This window comes from Scyliorhinus canicula, chromosome 9 (assembly GCF_902713615.1).
Source record: "Scyliorhinus canicula chromosome 9, sScyCan1.1, whole genome shotgun sequence".
Taxonomy (NCBI): Eukaryota; Metazoa; Chordata; class Chondrichthyes; order Carcharhiniformes; family Scyliorhinidae; genus Scyliorhinus; species Scyliorhinus canicula.
The window spans coordinates 31,310,421-31,335,007 of NC_052154.1; the positions used below are offsets into that span (position 1 = coordinate 31,310,421).

The following is a 24,587-nucleotide window of genomic DNA, read 5'->3' on the forward strand; positions in this document are numbered from 1 at the left end:
AATACAAAATTCACAAAGAGATGATTTACTGCACACAGAGTATAAATGGTACAAAAACTATAAAAAGGTGGACATTTCCTAATAGTTAGCTTCAAATATGACCCCAAAGGGTTAACAAAAGGTGCAGAATGCGAGAAATAGTAGAAATAAAGTGGGTAAACAGGAGTACATTGTCTATAAATGTAACACAGTGCCTTTAAACAATAGTGCTGTATGTTCATCACATCGCAGAAAAATCTGTCCCAAAGTGAGTTCACCAGAGAACCTATGAACTGAATGTTGAACAGGATGAATGAAGCACCATTGCATAGATTCCAAGAAACAAAACTGTTTCTGATACTGTACCTATATTTAGTTCCTTTAAGTTACTGTTGAACTATCAAAGACCATGAATACCTTAATTAATAAGTTCTACCAAACCATGTCCAACACCTGACAACATGATGGTAGTGAATGGAACAACACAAAACTCCACAGAAGGAAATTAAATTCCTGAAAAACTGAAGAAAAAAAAATCAAAGAATCATTCTGACCTGAAGGAAAACTCAAGAAGCAAAGGCACATAAGGAAATCACCAGAGAAAAGCTCCAAAGAAAGGCTTGGAAGCTGAAGGCAGAAATTAAATACGTCACTGCAGGGTGAAAGCAGAACTAGGGGGCATAGCCTCAAAATAAGGGGAAGTAGATTTAGGATTGAGTTTAGGAGGAATTTCTTCACCCTAAGGGTTGTGAATCTATAGAGTTTCCTGCCCAGTGAAGCAGTTGAGGCTCCTTCATTAAATGTTTTCAAGATAAAGATAGGTATTTTTTTGAAGAATAAAGGAATAAAGGGTTATTGGGTTGGGGCGAGAAAGTGGAGTTGAGTCCACGAAAGATCAGCCATGATCTCATTATTAATAATAATAATCTTTATTGTCAAAAGTAGTGTGACAAGTAAGAGGATGGGGCATGGTAGCACAGTGGTTAGCACAGTTGCTTCATACCTCCAAGATCGATTCCCGGCTTGGTTCACTGTCTGTGCGCAGTCTGCACATTTTCCCCATGTCTGAGTGGATTTCCTCCGGGTGCTCCGGTTTCCTCCCACAGTCCAAAGATTTGCAGGTTAGGTAGATTGGCCAGACCAAATTGCCCTTAGTGTCCAAAAAGGTTACTGGGTTACGGGGATAGGATGGAGGTATGGGCTTAGGTAGGGTGCTCTTTTAAAGGGCCTGTGCAGACTCGATGGGCTGAATGGCCTCCTTCTGCACTGCAAAATCTATGACTTTAAGTAGGCTTACATTAACACTGCAATGAAGTTACTGTGAAAATCCCCTAGTCGCCACATTCCGGCGCCTGTTCGGATCTATAGAGGGAGAATTCAGAATGTCCAAATTATCTAATAAGCACGTCTTTCGGGACTTGTGGGAGAAAATCGGAACACCTGGAGGAAACCCACGCAGACACGGGGAGAACATGCAGACTCTGCGCAGACAGTGACCCAAGCCGGGAATCGAACCTGGGACCCTGGCGCTGTGAAGCCATAATACTAACCACTGTGCTACCATGCTGCCCGCTGAAAGGCGGAGCAGGCCCGAAGGGCCAGATGGCCTACTCCTGCTCCTCATTCTTATGGTCTTATGTTCTACCTTGCAAGTCCAGCTTAAATACCCAGAGTGTGCAGAATTGGCAAACCTAGCAGGGGGAGCTAGAAATCTAGGGGGCAGCAAAAGTTTTAAATTCTTGGTCCTTGGTAGGGGAGTTTCCTGTGTCCATGAGGGGAGGGTCATCCCCGTGTCTGTGGGCGGTTCTTTGTTTTTATTTTTAGTGTTGGAGATCGGGGTGCCCTTTACTCTGGAAAGCTGACATTGTGAATGGGGTGGGCTCTGGTGTCGGACTCAACTCCAGCATTTTAAAAATCAAATTTCTGGAAAGTTTGGCGAAAAAAGCCAACTGTGCAGTCAATGTGCTGCACACCACTGTTCTCTCCTGTGCCTGCACTTAGAAAGGAAAATGGAAAATTCTACCCCATAACTTTCTAACTTAGAGATCAGAGCACTGAATCAAGACTGAATCACTTTGGATAAATGTGATTTTAATCAATTTCAGTGCCCTAATCAGGCACTAAATTCTGTTTTTCATGATTTCCAATGTGTCAGCTAACACGTTTGAGGTCTATTTAAAAATTAACTATGTATCAATCTTTTAAGATAACATAAATACTTATTAAATTCGATTTTCCAGTTTTAATATTCAGCGACGATTCCAGCTGTGCAGAGTAAATAGTTTCTCCCCTAAATGCTGAGATTCATTATATTATTGAAACCTATGTCAGCAAAATTGGCTTTGTGTAATTTATTAGATTTCAAAACTTTTTGATGTTTTAAAACCCCGCAGCTTCAAAATACTGCTGTGCAAATTTAGTTCATGAGGCAGTGATATATTCATGTGAAATTTCTTTAAATATTATTTCAATTAATTAGGCATTGCAGTCAATTAACTGCAGGTTTTATTCCTGAAAACTCGATGTATGATTCTCTTATGTGTCGTGAAGGTCAATGTCAGCCACTGGATGTAGCTGAGATGAAAGAGGTAACCGTGCGTGTTGAAGCCGAAAATATGAGCATGGTTCCCAATGGATGCTTTGTTCTGACTTCATAAAAGAAGGGGAACGAATTAGGTGGGGCTCCAGACCCAGATGAAAAGTATTCCAGGCTTCCAAAGCATAAAAGGGAGGAATTGGCAGAAGTTCTCATCATCATCATTTTCCAATCTTCTCTGGCTACAGACGTAGTGCTGGAGGATTAGAAAACGGCCAACATTGTATCATTATTTAAAAACAGAGCTAGGGATTGTTTTGTATACTGATCACGTATACTGGTACCAATATGGCCCTCAATTTTTTGAACACTGTTTCACATTCTGCAGCCCATACCATTTTTGCAATACATTGGCACTGAAGTTGGTACAATTTTTTAAAAAAACCATACATGCCTAGGAACCTCATTATCTCCTGTTCCGTATTGGGAACAGGGAAATCTAGTAATGCCCTTACCTTGGCTGTTCTGGGTACCACCGTCCCTGTCCCACAATAGATAGGTCACTTTGGCTTTTGCAAACTCGCTTTTGGCCAAAGTGATGACTAAATCAGGCAACTGCAGTTGTTTAAATAACTCCTCCAACTGTCCTACATGCTCCTTCCATGGGTCACTCTAAACCACCACGTCATCCAAATAAACTACTTAGTTAGACACCCCAAACACTACTTGGTACATGAGTTCCTAAAATGTAACTGGTACGTTTTAAATCTGAACAGCATCAATTTACATAGTTTCAATCCCCTTGGAGTCAGAAAGGCAGATATCTCTTTGTGCTGGGCATTAAAGGAACCAATACCCCTTCAATAGATAGATTTTTGAAAGGCATGAGGCACTGCCTATCTTATCCACACAGTCCTCCAACCCGGAAATCAGATACAAATCCGTTTTGCCGATGGCATTGACCTTCCGGTAGTCTAGATAGAACCGAGTTATCCCATCAGGCTTAGGTACTAACACGACATATATTGGATTTCCTCTTCTATCTGAGCTACTTTCTGTGGGTTCAGTTGATATGGATGCTGTTTAATCAGGTTGGAGTAGTCTCCATAATGTTCAATTAATATAAGTGCACCCCAATGTGCCCCAACAAATCTTCTTCTGCTTTTACAGTATCCTTATAAGATCTTTTCATTGCTCTTCTTCTAATTATGCAAACTTAGTATCTAACTGTTCTAGTATTACCATATTTGCTAGTCGTACTGCAGGAGGGTCGCTCTATGAACTGTCGACCTCCTCCCCTACCTCACTCTTACTATCCTTGTCCTCTACCTTACTCTTACCAGTCTTGTCCTCTTCCATTACTTCTATCACCTGACACACCTGTTCCTTCCTATCTTCTTCCCTACGATGATATTTTTTCAACATATTTAAGTGACATAATCAGTCCTTCTTCCTACAGTCTGGTGTATCGATTAGGTAAGTCACCTTCCTAAGTACTTTATAGGGTCTGCTGAATTTTGCTCTCAGAGGTTCACCCAGCAATGACAATAATACCAGTATCTCATCACTGGCCTGGAGTGTTCTGGACCTGGCATATTTGTCTGCCCACATTTTCATTCTTGTTCCGGCAACCTTGAGATGCTCTTGGGCTACCTGATAAACACCTGTGACTCTTTCCAGAAACTTGGACACGTAATCCAACATTGAGAATTCATCACCTTGTCTTAGAAACGTCTCTTTCATCAACTCCAGTGGACCCAGTACAGCAAAATTGCCTTGCTGTACTGAAAATCCTCAGTCTGCCATTTTACCATCCACAAGTAGCAAAGAAAATGGGCCCTGCCCTGATTGGTTAACTGGCCCCATCTACATTGTCTCTATTTGAAACTCTGTACCATTGCTTAATAGACTAATCATCTCTGTGTGTCTATCTCCTTGTGTGAAGTCAGCTCCATTGGAAAAGTGAATTATGCAGCATCGGTTTTCAACCTGCCGACCTCCATGAAGGATTACCTCATTGGATTTTGATTGTGGACTCTGGGCACGGGTGAAACAATAATTTCTGTGGTCTTTGCCCTGTAAACCTTTCTTTTCTTCATCGGCTTTTACTATACGAGTACAACATTGCTACCCTCCTATCACATTTGAGTGTGTGCAAATAATTAACTCTTTGAGTTTAGTCTATCTCAATCAAGTTTGCTGTGAGGTTGTTAATAGAAAATTGGATCACTTCAAAACCAAGTGGTTGAAAACTACACCACTACTAATAAGTGGGAAGAAATCAAAAAAACTTTCTGTTACAGGTGGATGGGGAGAGGAGAACCAGAGATGTTTAAATGAACTATCCGTAACAGCTTTCAATTTGGCTGATGCAAGCAATGTGATTCAAATTATGTTGTTTACTTATCCCTGTGGAATTGATTGCACTTGACATTCACTTCTCTGAATCCAGTTGTGGATTAGCTGTGTAATTGAAACACTGGAGAGATCATCTTATTGTGTCTTTTACTGTATCGAGTGGGAGCAGTTCCATAATAGCCTTGGGTCAGTGCCCTGGAATCAGTCAGATTGAAATTGAACAACCAATCAACAGCTTCACTTGGGGCAATTGTTCAAAATTCACAATTTACAATTAGTTTCTGGTCCCACATCTAATCTGATGGCTCGGAAAACCAATTTGCTGCTTTGTGCCTCCCGTTATTCCTGCTGACTTCCCTGCTGCTGGGTAAGTGGTTTTTTTCTGTGATTTCAAGTTTCCAGAGGCCCCTCATTTACTTCACAATATAACTAGTGAGGTTAGTGCAAACAGAGTACCATACGTAAAAGTATCTGAGTATGTGCACTTACAAGAAAGGAATAATCTGCGAAGCTCGAATGATATAACCTGACAACATAGAACATAGAACAGTACAGCACAGAACTGGCCCTTTGGCCCTCGATGTTGTGTCGAGCATTGTCCGAAACCAAGATCAAGCTATCCCACTCCCTGTCATTCTGGTGTGCTCCATGTGCCTATCCAATAACCGCTTGAAAGTTCCTAAAGTGTCCGACTCCACTATCACAGCAGGCAGTCCATTCCACACTCTAACCACTCTCTGAGGAAAGAACCTACCTCAGGCAGGCCAGCAGCACGGTTCAATTCCTGTACCAGCCTCCCCAAACAGGTGCCGGAATGTGGCGACTAGGGGCTTTTCACAGTAACTTCATTTGAAGCCTACTTGTGACAATAAGCAATTTTCATTTCATTTCATTTCCTATATCTCCCACCCCGAACCTTAAAGTTATGCCTCCTTGTAACAGCTACATCTACCTGAGGAAATAGTCTCTGAACGTCCACTCTATCTATCCCCCTCATCATCTTATAAACCTCTATTAAGTCGCCTCTCATCCTCCTTCGCTCCAATGAAAAAAGCCCAAGCTCCCTTAACCTTTCCTCATAAGACCTACCCTCCAATCCAGGCAGCATCCTGGTAAATCTCCTTTGCACCTTTTCCAATGCTTCCACATCCTTCCTATAATGAGGTGACCAGAACTGCACACAATACTCCAAATTTGGTCTCACCAGGGTCCTGTACAGTTGCAGCATAACCCCATGGCTCTTAAACTCAAGCCCCCTGTTAATAAACACTAACACACTATAGGCCTTCTTCACGGCTCTATCCACTTGAGTGGCAACCTGACCTGCAGACACTGGGTAAAAATTGGTGGTGGCCTGTTATGGGGAGCATAACCAAAGGTGCAGATAGCATGCATACCAATTGGGAGGTCGATAGTTTACCCGAAATTGGGCTCAATCATTTCAATCATTTGATTGAGTTGGTACGGTCACATTACCAGAGGTGGGTTAAAAACTACCCTATTACTGCTACCATATACTCAAAGCATTTTTTGTTTCCCACACATATGTCATGTGTACTTTTATATTCATCGCATGAACTACCTCACTTCTGAAAAAGTGAATCGTTTTTAGCACCCACTTTCAGCATTGATTAATAATTGCACACTGTTGCCTCACAGTGCCGGGTCCCGGGTTCAATTCCAGGCTTGGGTCACTGTCCGTGTGGAATCTGTGCCTTCTTCCTGTGTCTGCGCGGGTTTCCTCCTGGTGCTCCAGTTTCTTCCCACAAATCCTGAACGACGTGCTGTAGGTAATTTGGACATTCTGAATTCTCCCTCCGTGTACCCGAACAGGCGCCTGAATGTGGCAATCGGGAGCTTTTCACAGTAACTTCATCGCAGTGTTAATGTAAGCATACTTGTGACAATAAAGATTATTATTATTATTATTATTAAGGTAGCTTATTCCTGCTTTTATTGTCTTTCTTATTTGTTGTTTAGCCCTGTTAGAATTATGTGGGGTTCGTGGCTTTCAAAGGACAAAAGCATTTTGATTTCAAACAAGCAAAGTTCATGAAGTTACCAAATATTGACACTCCCCATCCTTCAGTGGAAGTAGTAATTATGATAAATCATGCTACTCTCATAATTGATTTGAATTTAGCCTCTGCGTATTAAAGTTGTGGTGCTCAGTTTCTTGTTTTGATACAAGATCATCAAGATATCATCACCTTCCAGAATGTCTGTTCATCTGTTCACTGACTAACATGTCCCTTACCCAGCATGAACCTATTGTGCATGGTTTCATCACCAACATGGCCTTAACGGAAACCTGGCTGAGGGATGATGACATTTTTCCCCTGAATGAAAGCTCTCCTTTTCACCACTGTCCCACCAAGACTGTCACGGGAGAAATGTGGCACTTACCTCCAGATAACAATTAACCTGGCCCCCTACTCCTCTGGAACTTTCTCCTCCTTTGAGAATCTCATCGTGTTCCACCCCCTCACCTCTTTCAAAATCATCATTGTCTACTGTCTTCTCAAGTCTGATGAAAATATTAGCATCAAGATGTTTTCACTCTTTCCTACATCAGTCTGTGCACCAAGCAACTTTGCATCCTTGTGGTTCCCAACCTCCATCCCAACTCCTCACATTCTCTCTCCTCTGAGTTCACTGTTCTCTGACCTCCCTTTCCCTCCCTCTATGTAAACTCCCCAACGCACATTGATGGCACCTCCATGATCTTGCCATCTTACATATTCTTACTACGTAGTCAACACCCAGTTCTTGTCACTATCTCTCATGACTCGTTTACTGTTAACTGATGTCCAGTACAGGATGAGTAAATATTTCTTCCAGTAAATAGTGGGAAGACTAAAGCCATTCTTTTCAGTTCCTGCTCCAAAGTCGATTTCCTAGTTACTGACTTCATTCATGTCCCTGCCAACAGTCTGTGATTACGCCAGTCTGTTTGCAGACTTGGTGTCGCATTTGATCGTAAGCAAAGCTGCCGACCTCATATTCATTCCACCACCAAGACCGTCTTTTTACACCTCTGTAACATTGCCTAACCTCACCCCTGTCTCAACTCATCTGCTGCTGAAACCCTCATTCATGTATTTTCACCTCCAGACCTCTTGTAATGCACCCCTGGCCCCGTAAATCTGAGGTCATCCAAAGCTCTGTTGCCCATATCTTAACTCACACCAAATCCCGTTTCCCTTTTTACCCGTGTGTATTGATTTTTATTGACATCCCGGTCAAGCAATGTCCTGATTTTAAAATCCTCATCCCTGTTTTCAAATCCCTCCCTATTTCTATAATCACCTCTAGCCCCGCACCACTCCAGGATATCTGTGTTCATCCAACTCTGGCCTCTTGTGCCACCCTTTTAATCACTTCAACAACATTGGTGGCCATGGGTAGAGAGGCCTAAGCCCTCATCTCCACACATCTCCATCTCTCTAGCTTGTTTTCCTCCTTTAACACATTCCTTAAAACCTACCTCTTTGCCCAAGCCTTTGGTCAACTAGCCTAATATGTGGCTTGATGTCATACCCTGTATTGTAATGCTCTGGTGAAGCACCTTGGGATGGTTATTACATAAAAGCGCAATATAAACATAAATTGTTGTTGCTGTTGATTTAGTTAAACTGCTTATTCAGAATTCTCTGCCATTTACACCCTAGTGAGATTCAAAGTGTTTGAAATACATTAATCCAACAAAGACATAACTTTGCCCATGTTTTAATTCCCAAATTAATCAAATTTACTGCATTCATTTATTCAGAAAGCAGGACCGAATAAAGTGCATACAAGTTTTATAATGGCAAATGGAGTTCAAAGCAGATCTCAATGAAATGCCTCATTAGTAAAAGGAAAACATACATAAATAATCGTTGATTTGCCAGTACAGTATGAAGGTTGAAATGTAACCTTAGTTTTACCAATGTCGATTTTCTAAATATTAATAAGGAATTTGTCAGAAAAGTAAAATTTCTAGGCGAGTCATTTTCTGAATATAATTATTTAAACATTTTGTGTATCATGTTTTGAAACACTTCAAGTCATTAAATGTGACAGACAATAACATTTCCAAATCAAGTTTGTCAAATTAGCACAGTGGTTAGCACAGTTGTTTCACAGCTCCAGGGTCCCCGGATTGATTCCCGGCTTGGGTTACTGTTGTGGGGAGTCTGCAAATTCTCCCCGTGTCTGCGTGGATTTCCTCCGGGTGCTCCAGTTTCCTCCCACAGTCCAAAGATGTGCAGGTTAGGTGGATTGGCTGTGCTAAATTGTCCTTAGTGTCCAAGAAGGTTGGGTGGGGTTACTGGGATAGAGTGGAGGTGTGGGGCTTAAGTGAGGTGCTCTTTCCAAGGGCTGGTGCAGACTCGATGGGCCGAAAGGCCTACTTCTGCACTGTAAATTCTATGATTCTATGATATGATTCTGTGTGGCGTCTGCACATTCTCCCTGTGTCTGCGTGGGTTTCCTCCGGGTGCTCTGGTTTCCTCCCACAGTCCAAAGATGGGCAGGTTAAGTGGATTGGCCGTGCTAAATTGCCCTTTAGTGTCCAAGAAGGTTGGGTGGGGTTACTGGGTTACAGGGATATGGTGTGGGCTTGGGTAGAGTGCTCTTTCCAAGGGCTGGTGCAGACTCAATGGGCCGAATGGCCTCCTTCTGCACTGTAAATTCTATGAAATATTAGTTCTTTTTCTGAAGCTGTGATCAGCATAGTTTTTTCCCAGTCCACTCACTCAGAGAAATTGGGAATGTTGTCTTCCAAATTCTTTGTCATTGTGTCTCTGAAATGAACTAGCAAGTTTATTAAATTGGCTCGGAAATGACTTTCTCTCTAATTACCCGAGTAGTTAGGGCAGCAAGGTGGCATAGTGGTTAGCACTGCTGCCTCACAGCGCCAGGGATCTAGGTTCAGTTCCAGCCTTGGATCACTGTCTGTGCAGAATCTGCACGTTCCCCCCGTATCTGCGTGGGTTTCCTCCGGCTGCTCCGGTTTCCTCCCACAGTCCAGAGATATGCAGGTTAGGTGGATTGGACATGCTATATTACCCTTTGTGTCCAAAAAGATTATGTGGGGTTACTGGGTTGCAGTGAGAGGGTGCGGCCATGGGCCCACGTAGGGTGCAGGATTGGTGCAGACTCGATGGGTCGAATTGCCTCTTTCTGCACTGTAATGATTCTATGATACCCAGCTCCTCCTCCCATCCAGAACAAGCTGAGACTGAAAGTTTAGCACAGTGGGATTGAACTAAAGTGTTTGTCTCAGTGGTACTTGTCATTCGTATGCCTGACACCACCTCCCGAAGCAACTTCTCTACCCAGAACTCAATCATGACAGGAGACTCCCAGGAGGACAGTAGAAACACATGAGGGATATCCTCAAAGCATCCTTGAGGAACTCTCTGTTGACTCCCACGCTTGTGACCGACCAAAATGGAAAAGGTTTATTCGAGAAGGCACCAAACACATCGAGAGACTTCAGTGGGAATGTGCAGCAGCAAAGTTGAGATGTTGGAGAGAGTGCACAAACCTCCAAGCAACCTCACCTGCTTAACTCTTTAAGCACCACCTGCCCACATGTGACAGAGTCTGCAGGTCATGCATTGGATTTAGCAGCCAACTCATAACCCATCGAACTGGAGTGGAAGTATGTCATCCTCAACTCAAGGGATTGGCTAAGAAGACTACAAAATCATATTCAAAACTTCAAAATGGGGGGATATGAGTGTGGAACAGAAACGAAAGGGTGCCCGCATGGGTCCTAGCTACGCTTGCCTTTTTATGGGGTATGTGGAACATTCCTTGTTCCAGGCCTATCCGGGCCCCCAGCCACAACTCCTTTACCAATACATTGATGACATTTGTCTCTCTGAGTGTGGAACTGACTGTTTTTGCGGGCTCTGACTCTGCTCGTCTTTTAATCCTTTATTTTTTTCCTAGTGCACATTTCAAAATTGTCTTTTGTTGTGATATATGTCTTGTACACTGTCCCTGGTTGATCCTGACTGGAGTTTTGCGGTGTGGAGCCTTTAAATCATAGAGAATCCTCATTTGACCATGTCAGTCGGAGTAGGCTGGGGTGGGACTCCGCTTGCAGTGACCTTGCTGCTGGTGAGTGGGTTTTGCCTTGGTGATGCTGTGTTCATCTGGATGATGGCCACCATTGAGAATGTTGCTCTGCATCAGGATCTCGTCTCCGTGTTGTGGGCTCTTGCAGCTTACTTTGAGGAATTACGGGGTACCCCTGGGAGAATGGTGGCGGCACAAGAGAGAATCCTTGAATTTGAAAGAGCACTTTCCCTGGTGAGGGTCCAGCTTCAATACGTTCGGATACTGCTGAATGGTGTGTCATCTATCCTGACGGGTTTAGGATGTAGGGACCAGACAAGGAGTGCCTGTGAGCCCAGTCCCTGGCGTGAAGTGAGAGACAAATTCCCAATGGAGTTTGAAAATTGGCTGCCATTCTTTAGTAATTTTGATCTGGAGGCTCGGTGAGTACTGTGTATCGGTCTTCAAGGCCTGGGGTCGGATTGGTCCCCCTGCCACTGGCCCTTCATTATCATGTTCATTGTGACGGGTTGGAGGTGGCCGAGCAGGTTGAGTCATCCCCCCCCCCCCCTCCCTCCCAGCTGGGGCCAAGGCTGTGGATAGCTTGGGTGGCAGGGCACCGGCATGCTGGAAATTAAGGTGCTTCGTTCGTTGGTGTCTTCGAGAGAGATTCTGAGGAGTGTTTGATGATGCTGTCACGGCTTTAACATTTTTGAGCAACATAGAGGGTGGTATTATCCTGCAAATCTTCAGTAATAATGGACATTGATCCCTTGTGATTCTGTTGTCGATTATTTGTTCTTGCCTTTTCTCCTGCAAGGGCATGCGAGGACAGGGCTGAGAGTTGCCTATTATTCTTTCTCGCAAAGGCCACATTGAGTCGATTATGTGAAATGTGGACTGTGCACAGTGTTACTTTGTTATTATGTGTTGTAATCCTTGTGGTTATGGGAAGAGGCTGGTTTTTTTTGAACGCCCCTTATCTCATTTATAATGCAGATGAATGGAGCATTGGCAGGGTGATGGGTGGTTGGTTGGTATGGAGTTGGGTGGTAGGGTTAATTAAGTTCTCGCTGAGATTGACGATAGCCTCCCACTTAGAGCTAACTGTAACAAGGTCTTTGTTTTATTTTTTGTCTCCTTCGACGGCTTGGGTCGATTATGTATCTTGGGGAGGACTGGGTTCCTTCTGACTTTTCCTTCAGGTTGGAGTATTTTTGGGGTCCTTTTCTTCCCTCAGAACTATTGGAATAGGAGTTAAGTAACGGTGCATGCCAAGGTAGGTTTGGTCAATACCTGACTGATTTGTTGAAGATAGACTGTTTTCCATGTCTCTACACTGTTGGAGCCCTTCCCTTGGGTGGGGTCGGCTCGATGGGAGAATTGATATCGAAAATATGCCTTGAAATGTATGTCCCTGTCAGGCAGGGAAGAGATGGTTGAGTGAGGGAACCATGGTTAACAAGAAAGGTTTAGGGGCACCACTAAGAGGGAACCACAGATTTGCGCCGGGAAACACAGGAGGGGGATTCCAGAGCTGGCAGAGGGCGGGTATTAGACAACTGAGGGACTTGTTTATAGAGGGGAGGTTTGCGAGCCTGGGAGAGCTGGAGGAGAAATTTGGGCTCCCCCCGGGGAACACGTTCAGGTACCTCCAAGTGAAGGCATTTGCCAGACGACAGGTAGCGGGGTTCCCCGCGCTCCCCGACAGGGGGGTGAGTGATAGGGTGCTATCAGGGGTCTGGGTCGGGGAGGGGAAGATCTCGGACATCTATAAGATTATGCAGGAGGTGGAGGAGGTACCAGTAGAGGAGCTGAAAGATAAGTGGGAGTTAGAGCTGGGGGAACAGATAGAGGACGGGACATGGGCAGACGCCCTGGAGAGGGTTAACTCGTCGTCGTCATGTGCGCGACTAAGTCTCATTCAATTTAAGGTACTGCATAGAGCCCACATGACGGGGACAAGGATGAGTCGGTTTTTCGGGGGTGAAGACAGGTGTATTAGATGTTCGGGAAGCCCTGCGAATCATGCACATATGTTTTGGGCATGTCCGGCACTGGAGGAGTTCTGGAAGGGGGTGGCAGGGACGGTGTCGAGAGTGGTGGGGTCCAGGGTCAAGCCAGGATGGGGACTTGCGATCTTCGGGGTTGGGGTGGAACCGGGGGTACAGGAGGCGAGGGAGGCTGGAATATTAGCCTTTGCGTCCTTGGTGGCTCGGAGGAGGATCCTGATTCAGTGGAGGGACGAAAGGCCTCCGAGTGTTAACACCTGGTTAAACGACATGGCAAACTTCATCCAATTGGAAAGGATCAAATTCGCCCTGAGAGGGTCGGTGCAGGGGTTTTCCAGGCGATGGCAACCCTTCCTAGACCTCTTGGATCAGAGATAGAAACTGAGGCCATGACAGCAGCAACCCGGGAGGGGAGGGGAGGGCGGGAGGGGGGGAGGGGGGGGGGGGGAGGGGGGAAAACGACGAAGGAAGTGCGGTAGCGGCGGTGGCACGGGCAAGGCCTGCCCGAGGACGCTGCTAGAAATGATAAGTTGGTCTGACTGTCGGTTCGCCGGCGGGGGGGGGGGGGGGGGGGGGGGGGGGACGCGCGGGTAGGGGGGGGGGGGGATTCTTTTTCTTTTTCTTGTTAAGTAGGGGGGTTTGACTTTGTTTTGTTATAATTTAAGTGTAAATGTAGGGGGGGTTAAAATGTTTGTATTTTGAAAAATTCAATAAAAATTATTCAAAAAAAAAAAAAACAAAAACAAGAACGGTTGAATATCTTGTTAAGAGGAAGAAGGAGACTTATGTAAGGCTGAGGAAACAAGGTTCAGACAGGGCGCTAGAGGATACAAGATAGCCAGGAGGGAACTGAAGAAAGGGATTAGGAGAGCTAAGAGAGGGAATGAAAAATCTTTGGCGGGTAGGATCAAGGAAAACCCCAAGGCCTTTTACACATATGTGAGAAATATGAGAATGACTAGAGCGAGGGTAGGTCCGATCAAGGACAGTAGCGGGAGATTATGTATTGAGTCTGAAGAGATAGGAGAGGTCTTGAACGAGTACTTTTCTTCAGATTTACGAATGAGAGGGGCCATACTGTTGGAGAGGACAGTGTGAAACAGACTGGTAAGCTCGAGGAGATACTTGTTCGGAAGGAAGATGTGTTGGGCATTTAGAAAAACTTGAGGATAGACAAGTCCCCCGAGCCTGACGGGATATATCCAAGGGTTCTATGGGAAGCATGAGATGAAATTGCAGAGCCGTTGGCAATGATCTTTTTGTCCTGTCAACAGGGGTGGTACCCGGGGATTGGAGAGTGGCAAATGTCGTGCCCCTGTTCAAAAAAGGGAATAGAGATAACCCTGGGAATTACAGGCCAGTTAGTCTTACTTCGGTGGTAGGCAAAGTAATGGAAAGGGTACTGAGGGATTGGATTTCTGAGCATCTGGAAAGACACTGCTTGATTAGGGATAGTCAGCACGGATTTGTGAGGGGTAGGTCTTGCCTCACAAGTCTTGAGGAGGTGACCAAGCACGTGGATGAAGGTAAAGCAGTGGATTTTAGTAAGGCATTTGATAAGGTTCCCCATGGTAGGCTTATGCAGAAAGTAAGGAGGCATAGGATAGTGGGAAATTTGGCCAGTTGGATAACGAACTGGCTAACCGATAGAAGTCAGAGAGTGGTGGTGGATGGCAAATATTCAGCCTGAAGCCCAGTTACCAGTGGCGTACCGCAGGGATCAGTTCTGGGTCCTCTGCTGTTTGTGATTTTCATTAATGACTTGGATGAGGGAGTTGAAGGGTGGGTCAGTAAATTTGCAGACGATACAAAGATTGATGGAGTTGTAGATAGTGAGGAGGGCTGTTGTCGGCTGCAAAAAGACATAGATAGGATGCGGAGCTGGGCTGAGAAGTGGCAGATGGAGTTTAACCCTAAAAAGTGTGAGGTTGTCCATTTTGGAAGGACAAATATGAATGCGGAATACAGGGTTATGGTAGGGTTCTTGACAATGTGGAGGATCTATGTTCATAGATCTTTGAAAGTTGCCACTCAAGGGTATAGAGCTGTGAAGAAGGCCTATGGTGTGCTGGCGTTCATTAGCAGAGGGATTGAATTTAAGAACCGTGAGGTGATGATGCAGCTGTACAAAACCTTGGTAAGGCCACATTTGGAGCACTGTGTGCAGTTCTGGTCGCCTCATTTTAGGAAGGATGTGGAAGCTTTGGAAAAGGTGCAAAGGAGATTTACCAGGATGTTGCCTGGAATGGAGAGTAGGTCTTACAAGGAAAAGTTGAGGATGCTAGGCCTTTTCCCATTAGAACGGAGAAGGATGAAGGGAGACTTGATAGAGGTTTATAAGATGATCAGGGGAATAGATAGAGTAGACAGTCAGAGACTTTTCCCCCGGGTGGAACAAGCCATTACAAGGCGGCATAAATTTAAGGTGAATGGTGGAAGATATAGGGGGGATGTCAGAGGTAGGTTCTTTACCCAGAGAGTAGTGGGGGCATGGAATGCACTGCCTGTGGAAGTAGTTGAGTCAGAAACATTAGGGACCTTCAAGCGGCTATTGGATAGGTACATGGATTGTGGTAGAATGATGGGGTGTAGATTAATTTATTCTTAATCTAGGACAAAAGTTCGGCACAACATCGTGGGCCGAAGGGCCTGTTCTATGCTGTATTTTCAATGTTCTATGTTCGGCACCTACTCTAAATGGTCTTATAGGGTGATCTCCTGAGCATCCTCCTTGTTGTGGTTGGTCTCGCATGTGGAAGCAATGTTTGTTTCTCTGTTGGGGAAGAGCTGTCATTTTCCTTAACGTTCTTCTTGTGGAGGTGTGCAGTGCAGGGCAGTGACTAATATTCCTAGGTCAGCTCGGTCATCCTTCCCTTCGGGAATTTCTTTCTTTCTCTCTTCACCTGAGTGAGCAGTGTGCTGTTATAAATCCTGGTCTGGTCCAGTGGTGTATGGGAGTTTCCCCTTATTGTACAGGAGGGGGAAGGGATTCAGCAACACCGTCACAACCCCCTCTCAGGGCACCCAATTATAAGGTGTCTTAACAATTCTTCTTCTCTTCGGTAATGGGGTCTCCCCGGCTGGAGGCTGGTGTAATCCTTTTTTCTTTGGTGTGAATGGGTGAGGTGCACTGTCTTGGGTGTGGTTGGTGAGGTGCAGGATCGGCTGGGATGTAGGTTTTGCGGTGTGCTGGAGGTCCTGGGGGTACTGATTTCTGTGTGTCAGAATGTGCTGAGCTAGGCCAGGTCCAGTGGTGTGCTTGGTATCCTGTTGGTCCCTGGAGCTCAGGATGTCCCTTCTCAAAGGTACTCATCAGGGACAACCTGAGAGGCTGAGATTTGCTTTTTCTATGCACAAGGACCTGGCGTTGAGCCGTGTCCTATACTTTGGTTGATATCCTGTTGCTCCCGCCTAATAGTCGGGGCCCTTTCTTGTTGAATGAGCTGCTTGTTCTCTTCTCCATTACTGGGTGATGGGCGTGCATCATGGGAAAACTGGCCAACGGTGGAGTCCTGATCTTTTGATATCCTGTGACCTACACTAGTTCGACTTCTCTTTCCTTTTTATTTTCTTGGGAGGTGTTGACAGCACTGATCATAATCCAGTCATGTTACTGCTGGACCTCTCTGGATAAATGTGTGGAATGATGTTGGTTCTGTCCTGGGCCTGAGGCGGGGGTTATGTTTCATTGTACGATATATATGCAACATCCTTTTAGAGCTGGGGTTCTTGTGTGTTTCCTTTTTTTGAGGGTGGGTATAAAGAATCCGTGAATGGTTCATGCATGTTGCTGATGGGTCTGGTATCCAAGAGGAGGTTGGGTTATGCGATTAGTGCCTCTGGTACTGCTAGAGTTGAGGGAGATATCTATTGGTGCACACCCTAACGTGATGCAAAACAATTATCCTGAACTCTCATGGCATTTGCGAGCTTTCGCTGTGTGGGAAGGTGTGCACCATTTTACCATGTTTCCTGTTTCTCCCTTGTGCTCTGGTTGGGCTTGCAGAGGCATCAAGTTGTGCCTAATGATTGTATCGAGTTAGTTATACTGCTGCTCTCCTGTCCCCCTCTGTATTCATGTATGTCGAGCCTTTTTTTATTGTATAATTTTTGTGGTTTTGTTGTATTGTTAGTTAAAATGTAAAACTTCAATATTCTTTTGAAAAACTTCAAAATAATTGATTGATTAGCCTTGTTAATATTTTTGACACCTGCATCAAAGCAGAAAATGTATACAAGTCATAGAATCCCTACACTGCAGAAGGTGGCCATTCAGCCCATCTGGTCAGCGCCGACCCTTTGAAAGAGCACCCTAACCTATCCCAATCCCCACCCTATACTTGTAATACCACCTAGGGACAATTTAGCATATCCAATCCACCTAACCTGCACATCTTTGGACTGTGGGAGGAAACCGGAGCACCCGGAGGAAACCCATGCGACACAGGGCAAACGTACAGACTCCGCACAGGCAGTGACCCAAGGTTGGAATTGAACTCGGGTCCCTAGTGCTGTGAGGCAGCAGTGCTAACCATTGTGCCACCATGCACAGTTTGTAAGCTGCTAAATGTTCCGAAATTCCTCTTTATGATTGTATTTAACTAATGTGCCCAATATTAGGTAAATGTGAAAGCTGCTGGTAATTTGAAAGCTAGGTGAGATTTTTGAATTTATTGGATCAAAATGGTGGTGTGCTGGCTGTCAGTCAGGAAGGTGAGGAAAAGCAGAATTCCTCAAAGCTCAGCAGCTGTTTTTTGGGAATGGGTGCAGGGTTTTGTGGAGTAACTGGTGCAGCCCCTTGCGGAACCTGTGGTCCCTGACACTGTAGATAATGACATTGCAGCAACTGTTTGACGCCAGGATCCAGAAGGCGAAGAAGGAGAAGTTACACCAGCGGTAGCCCAGCACGTTGCCCACCACGAAGGCAGCCACGGGGCTGAAGGAAGCGGTGAAGATCAGAGTCAGGATGGCGATGGTTTTGGCGGCTTTGATGTCTGAGAAAGAGGGGCGCAGGGAGCCCGCCTGGCCCTCCGCCTCAGCCAGGGACCTGCGCCTCCTGGAGTAGCGGCGGATGCTGCTGAAGGAGAGCACGTTGACCGCCAGAGTGCCCCCCAGGATGGCGAAGTCGAAAGCCGGGAAGAGCAGCAGGATGCTCCAGCTGGACTGGCGGGAAGCGTCGGGCACAAAGGCGTAGTTACACATCCGGCTGCACTCGTTGTACTCCAGGACAAAGCGGCGGCTGGAGAGCAGAGGGGAGGTGGCCAGCAGGAAGGCCGCCACCCAGGACAGGGAGATGAGGAGGAAGGTCCTCCTGCGGGTGATGACTGACCCCTTGTGGAGAGGTTTCAGGATGGCCACACTCCGCTCCGCCGTCAGCAGGAAGATGGTGCTGATGGACACGAAGGTGCAGCCGGCGAACACCACGCCAATCAGGTTGCAGGGTTGCCAGGGCCGGCTGCCTCCCGTGGCCGAATAGCCCTGGTACCAGACTGGCAGCGCGCCGCTCCTCACCAGGCCCACCTCGGTATAGACGGAGAAAGGGACCACCAGCAGCCCCACCATCATGTCAGCCAGGGCCAGGGAGACTTTCAGATAGCCCTGGGGCGTTCGGAACTGCTTGGACCGCAGGAATACCGTCACCGTGATGATGTTGCCCACCACCACCCCGCAAGCCAGGATAACCATGAAGGTGATCACCAGTATCCTGTTCAGCAGGCCGCAGCAACACCAGCTGCACACACAGCCGGCGCCACTACCCTTCCCCACAGTGGGGCATCTCTGGCTGGAGGAGCCGGCCCCTTCTGCCGTCAGGTTACTGAGGTAGTCTGGCATCACATTCGTCTTCTATTGAGTTCCCAGTCAAATTAAATCTGTTCGGTGGCCTGTCCTCCTGTTAAACGAAGCACATTTACCTGTGAAAGAGTAGGTGAGAGGTTCAGTTAGCCGCCCACATCAGAGATCGTCAACAGACTAACAGTAACTCAGGTGGTGTGTATTCTAGTGACTTTAACATTAAACTTGGGTAAAAAAGACAAGTACATCACATACACAGAGTCTCACACATGTATACAGTCTCACACATGTATAGTCTCACACATGTATACACAGAGCCTCACACATGTAGTCTCACACATGTATACACAGATCCTCACACATGTATAGTCTCACACATGTATACACAGCGTATCATACATACATAGAGTCTCACACGTACACAGAATCTCAGACATGTATACACAGAGTCTCACACATACACAGTCTCACACATATATAGTCTCACGCATACATAGAGTATCACACATACATATACAGTCTCACATATATATATACACTGAGCTTCACACATATATACTCACATACATATACAGTCTCACACATAAAATTACACCATATATATACACACACAGTCTCACACATATATACAGTTTCACAAATATATAGTCTCACACATATATACAGTTTGACACATATACTCACATATATAGTCTCGCACACATATATACAGTCATATACACAGTTTCACACATATACACACAGTTGTGTATATACACACAGATTCACACATATATACTCACACAGTCTCATATATATATACAGTTTCACACATATATAGTTTCAGGCATATATACTCAGTCACATATATGTATAGTTTCACACATATACAGTCTTACAAATATATATCTATATGGTTTCACACACGTGTGTGTGTATATATATATATAGTCATATGCACAGTTTCACACATATACACAGTCTCACACACATAGTCTTACACATATATATAGTCTCACACATAAAAACCTTTCACACACATATACGCACGAAAATCTCACCTATTCTCACAGTCTGACACACATATATTCACAGTTTCACACATATATACACAATCTCACAACTCACAGTCTCATATGTATATATATAGTTTCACACATATATAGTCTCATACATATACACATACAGTCCGACACATATTTACACAGTCTCACACATATATACACACATATAAACAGACCGTGCGAGAGTATGAGACAATTTAACAATGGAGTCGGGGAATTGAGAATATTTTTAAATATTTATCAATTTGGACTGGTATTTCATGTCAAAGCGGTGCTGAATATGTGTTTTGTTCATTGTAAGGCAGACGGTCTACTTTAGCAACGGTTTCCGAAGTAATGATTTAAATGAATATAGTACGTTATACTGCCAGTGGTGTGCCGTCTTCAGCTAACAGAAAAGGAAATGAACGAAAATCATACATTTCTAATGCTATAGTTTGGTAAATTCAGCTTACTGTTTCATTCACAGTACTGCCTCCCTCACAGACAGGTGACAGCTCGGCTGCTGTCATTCTAACCCAAATGTCAGAATAAGTGAAAATGTTTCCACTTGTGTCACATACACTGGAAAGGATGAAATGTGCGTGGTTAAGGGGAAAGAACAGGGGCGGGAGGGAATCATTCCGAACTTCTTTCAAAATAACCCGCAGACACGACTGGCCGAATAACTTTCTGTGCTGTAAGATTGTAACATTCTATCATATTTGGGGGGGGGGGGGGAAGTACCCCCAGTCGCCTTTAACGGGCTTACTATTTCGTTTTTGAAAAGATACTGGAGAATTTCTTTGTCAGCAATGTTTACAAGCAGACGGTTCTGAGCACCTACCTGGATGTGTAGTCAGTGCGATGTGTAGTCAGTGCCTGGTTATTGGCAGCAGCCTGGTAGGGGAGTATAGCTCGGAGGACCCATGTCCCGGTGTTATTCGATGGTGGCTTCAAGTGATTGCAGAACTCGGTCTTTCCAACAGGATAGTGGACATTCCGTCTGACGCAAGTCAGCATCATTACGCGCAGTGCTTTGTCTGCACTTATCTCTAAGCTTCCCACCCATTGCCTTCCAGATGTAAATAGGTGACGGGACAAGTGGAAGAATTGCCAGAATCTGTAGCTATTGGCTATACACCATCCAATTCCTCGTCCCAGTCCCCTGCCTTGGCTGCCGCGGCAACTTCTCTAAGTAGAAGGCCTGTCAACAGCGGTTAACTACATCCAGTTTGAGAACACACCTTAAAAGGTGATGTAACCATTGACTGTCCAGCGGAATCTACCATGCCAATTCTGTCTCACACAGAGGGCGTGATGCTCGGGCCTCGCGAAACAAGGCCAGCGAATAGTGGGAGAGACCGAAAACGGTATACGCACCAGGCGCCAAACCGTTTGCAATGCAAACAGCCCACTCCCCTGGGTGAAATCATGATCTTGCCATAGCGTGGTGGGAAACCAATTATCACCAGTTAAACCCTATTTCCTTACAATTAATGAGAGCCACCCCATATCCAACAGCCGCCCCATATCCAACAGCCACCCCATATCCAACAGCCACCCCATATCCAACAGCCACCCCATATCCAACAGCCACCCCATATCCAACAGCCACCCCATATCCAACAGCCACCCCATATCCAACAGCCACCCCATATCCAACAGCCACCCCATATCCAACAGCCACCCCATATCCAACAGCCACCCCATATCCAACAGCCTCCCCATTTCCAACAGCCACCCCATATCCAACAGCCACCCCATATCCAACAGCCACCCCATATCCAACAGCCTCCCCATATCCAACAGCCTCCCCATATCCAACAGCCACCCCATATCCAACAGCCACCCCATATCCAACAGCCTCCCCATATCCAACAGCCTCCCCATATCCAACAGCCTCCCCATATCCAACAGCCTCCCCATATCCAACAGCCTCCCCATATCCAACAGCCTCCCCATATCCAACAGCCTCCCCATTTCCAACAGCCACCCCATATCCAACAGCCTCCCCATATCCAACAGCCTCCCCATGTCTAACAGCCTCCCCATATCCAACAGCCACCCCATATCCAACAGCCACCCCATATCCAACAGCCTCCCCATATCCAACAGCCACCCCATATCCAACAGCCACCCCATTTCCAACAACCACCCCATATCCAACAGCCACCTCATATCCAACAGCCACCCCATATCCAACAGCCACTCCATATCCAACAGCCTCCCCATATCCAACAGCCTCCCCATATCCAACATCCACCCCATATCCAACAGCCACCCCATATCCAACAGCCACCCCATATCCAACATCCACCCCATATCCAACAGCCACCCCATATCCAACAGCCTCCCCATATCCAACAGCCACCCCATATCCAACAGCCTCCCCATATCCAACAGCCTCCCCATATCCAACAGCCTCCCCATATCCAACAGCCTCCCCATATCCAACAGCCTCCCCATATCCAACAGCCTCCCCATTTCCAACAGCCTCCCCATATCCAACAGCCTCCCCATATCCAACAGCCACCCCATATCCAACAGCCTCCCCATATCCAACAGCCTCCCCATTTCCAACAGCCACCCCATATCCAACAGCCTCCCCATATCCAACAGCCTCCCCATTTCCAACAGCCACCCCATATCCAACAGCCTCCCCACATCCAACAGCCTCCCCATATCCAACAGCCTCCCCATTTCCAACAGCCACCCCATATCCAACAGCCTCCACATATCCAACAGCTTCTGTCATTCAGCGGCCTCCCCAGCAAGTGGTCACTATGGGACTCCTTTTGTAAAACGTGAACCGGGCAGAAGGGCTTCTGTGGGGAGCCAGGGAGGAGAGTAGCCATTTTTACTCACAGGCAAAGAGCCCTCGGGTACTGGGCTTGCCACCCCAGTGCTCAGCGGGGGGTGGGGAACTCTCAGCTGGAGGGGGGACCCCCAGCTGGGAGGGTGGGGGGATGCACTGAGGGGGTCACTGCACACAACACCATTATGTCATACAATTCCCCACTCTCCTGATGGGGCTGCCCTACTATACAAGAGCAGGGGAGAATAGCAAACATAAGGAGGGCTGTAAAAGAGCGGGAGGATGGGCAAATGTGCACGATGGCAGGCAGAGGGGCAAGGAAGTGGAGGAAGAAGACAAACAATGGAACACAAGAGGGAAGATAGAGGGTTGAGAAGATGGACCCTGACACGAGTATATGAAACGCTGGCAAACAAGGAGGTCTAAGAGACACCATTTTGTTCACTGAAAGGTGATGCACTTAACGAACAGAAACATGAAATGCCAACGAACAAAGGGGGAGGTCAAATTATACCATATCATTTATTAATAATAATAATCTTTATTGTCACAAATAGGCTTACATTGTAATGAAGTTACTGTGAAAAGCCAATCGTCGCCACATTCTGGCGCTTGAGGTACACAGAGGAAGAATTCAAAATGTCCAATTTACCTAACAGCACGTCTTTCGGGACTAATGGGAGGAAACCGGAACACCCGGAGGAAACCCACGCAGACACGGGGAGAACGTGCAGACTCCGCAGAGTGACCCAGCTGGGAATTGAACCTGGGACCCTGGCGTTGTGAAGCCACAGTGCTAACCATTGTGCTACCGCGTTGCCCACATGGTGGAAGGGGGGGAACGCAGAGTCCAGAATAGGGGAGGGACTTGTTAGTGTGACACATTAGGGATGGTTCACACACCAGTCAGTAGTTGGGAGTGAGGTGGTTTGGGAGGGTCACTGTTGTCCTTAGGCCTCATCAGAAAGGGGAAATATGTCAAGGTTCCCATTTTAGTTCAGGGTTGGCCGAGAGTAGTCCGAGAATGCAAACATTCCTGCTGCAAAATAGAAAAGAACAGAGACGACAGGGAGTCCAGGGGCTGTGTTAGAAATCAGAGATAGAAGACAGTGCAGAAGTGCAGTGGCCATGCAGCAGGAACAATCATTGGAAGCCTGGTGTACCCCAGCTGCAGGGAGGGGCAAGGGCTGTCCTATAGCCGATGGCCCTGGGTGTAGCAGGATCTGCTGGACTGCAGAGGGAATGTTGCTGGTCAATGGGGGCATCTGTATCCTCTAATAGGGAAGACATAATAAGGGGGATATGTGAAGCTCACAGGTGTTGGGGGTGGAGTCACCTCTGTACATAGCAGTGAACACAGCCTCCAGGTGGGTTAGATAGAGGTCCACATGGACCATGGATGCCAAGAAGGTGGTAGGTTCAGGGGCGGCTGCTGGGATTGTCCACCACAATGATAATGGGAACCAGTATTTTGGGGAGGCTGGAGAATAACAGTTGACATTTCTACCTGTACATCACGAGGCTGCAGGTAATCCAGAGACACACAGATAGTGAGGGAGGGGGAGTCAAACTCTGTCCTGCAGTAAAGGTGAAACACCACCATGTTGAAGTCCCAGAGAATAACGTCATGAAAAAACAGAAGTGTGGTTGATTCTGACTGGGAGTAGCATGAGGAAGTGTGGGAGGACCATTAACCTGGGCTATGGGGCTCCATCTTGGGACGCACACTCAATTGTTGGTGCCACTACAATGGCAGGCCCAGGCAGTGTAACATCGCAGCTTATAGTGTTAACATCTCCTGAACAAAGCTCTTCGTTTTTGCTGAACCTTCACAGCCTCCTAATATTAATCCTGCAAACACCATACAGAGACCTCGTTAATCACATTTGCCGCATTCTTCGTGAAGACCTGATGCCACATGGAGTTGGAGGCTTCATCTGCCAATGGCCTTGAAGGTGACAACAGCACTCAATTCCCTTGCCTCTGGGTCTTTCCAGGGGACCTTTGTGGCATCTCTC

The 24,587-nt window shown here is 46.3% G+C and overlaps 1 protein-coding gene across 1 annotated transcript; it reads right to left on the bottom strand.

Annotated features, from left to right (window-relative positions):
• Window positions 1-17,656: 17,656 nt before the first annotated feature.
• Window positions 17,657-20,923, bottom strand: LOC119971198 (adenosine receptor A3). The gene is made up of 2 exons (XM_038806415.1): window positions 20,599-20,923; window positions 17,657-18,848 (listed from the first exon to the last, which is right to left on the bottom strand). Exon 2 carries the CDS (start codon window positions 18,766-18,768, stop codon window positions 17,677-17,679), a length of 1,092 nt encoding a protein of 363 aa, XP_038662343.1. The 5' UTR covers window positions 18,769-18,848; window positions 20,599-20,923; the 3' UTR covers window positions 17,657-17,676.
• Window positions 20,924-24,587: the final 3,664 nt, after the last annotated feature.

What these genes read in the sequence shown, in the direction of transcription:
- LOC119971198 (XM_038806415.1), bottom strand. Translation starts at nt 18,768, where the DNA reads ATGCCAGACTACCTCAGTAACCTGACGGCAGAAGGGGCCGGCTCCTCC.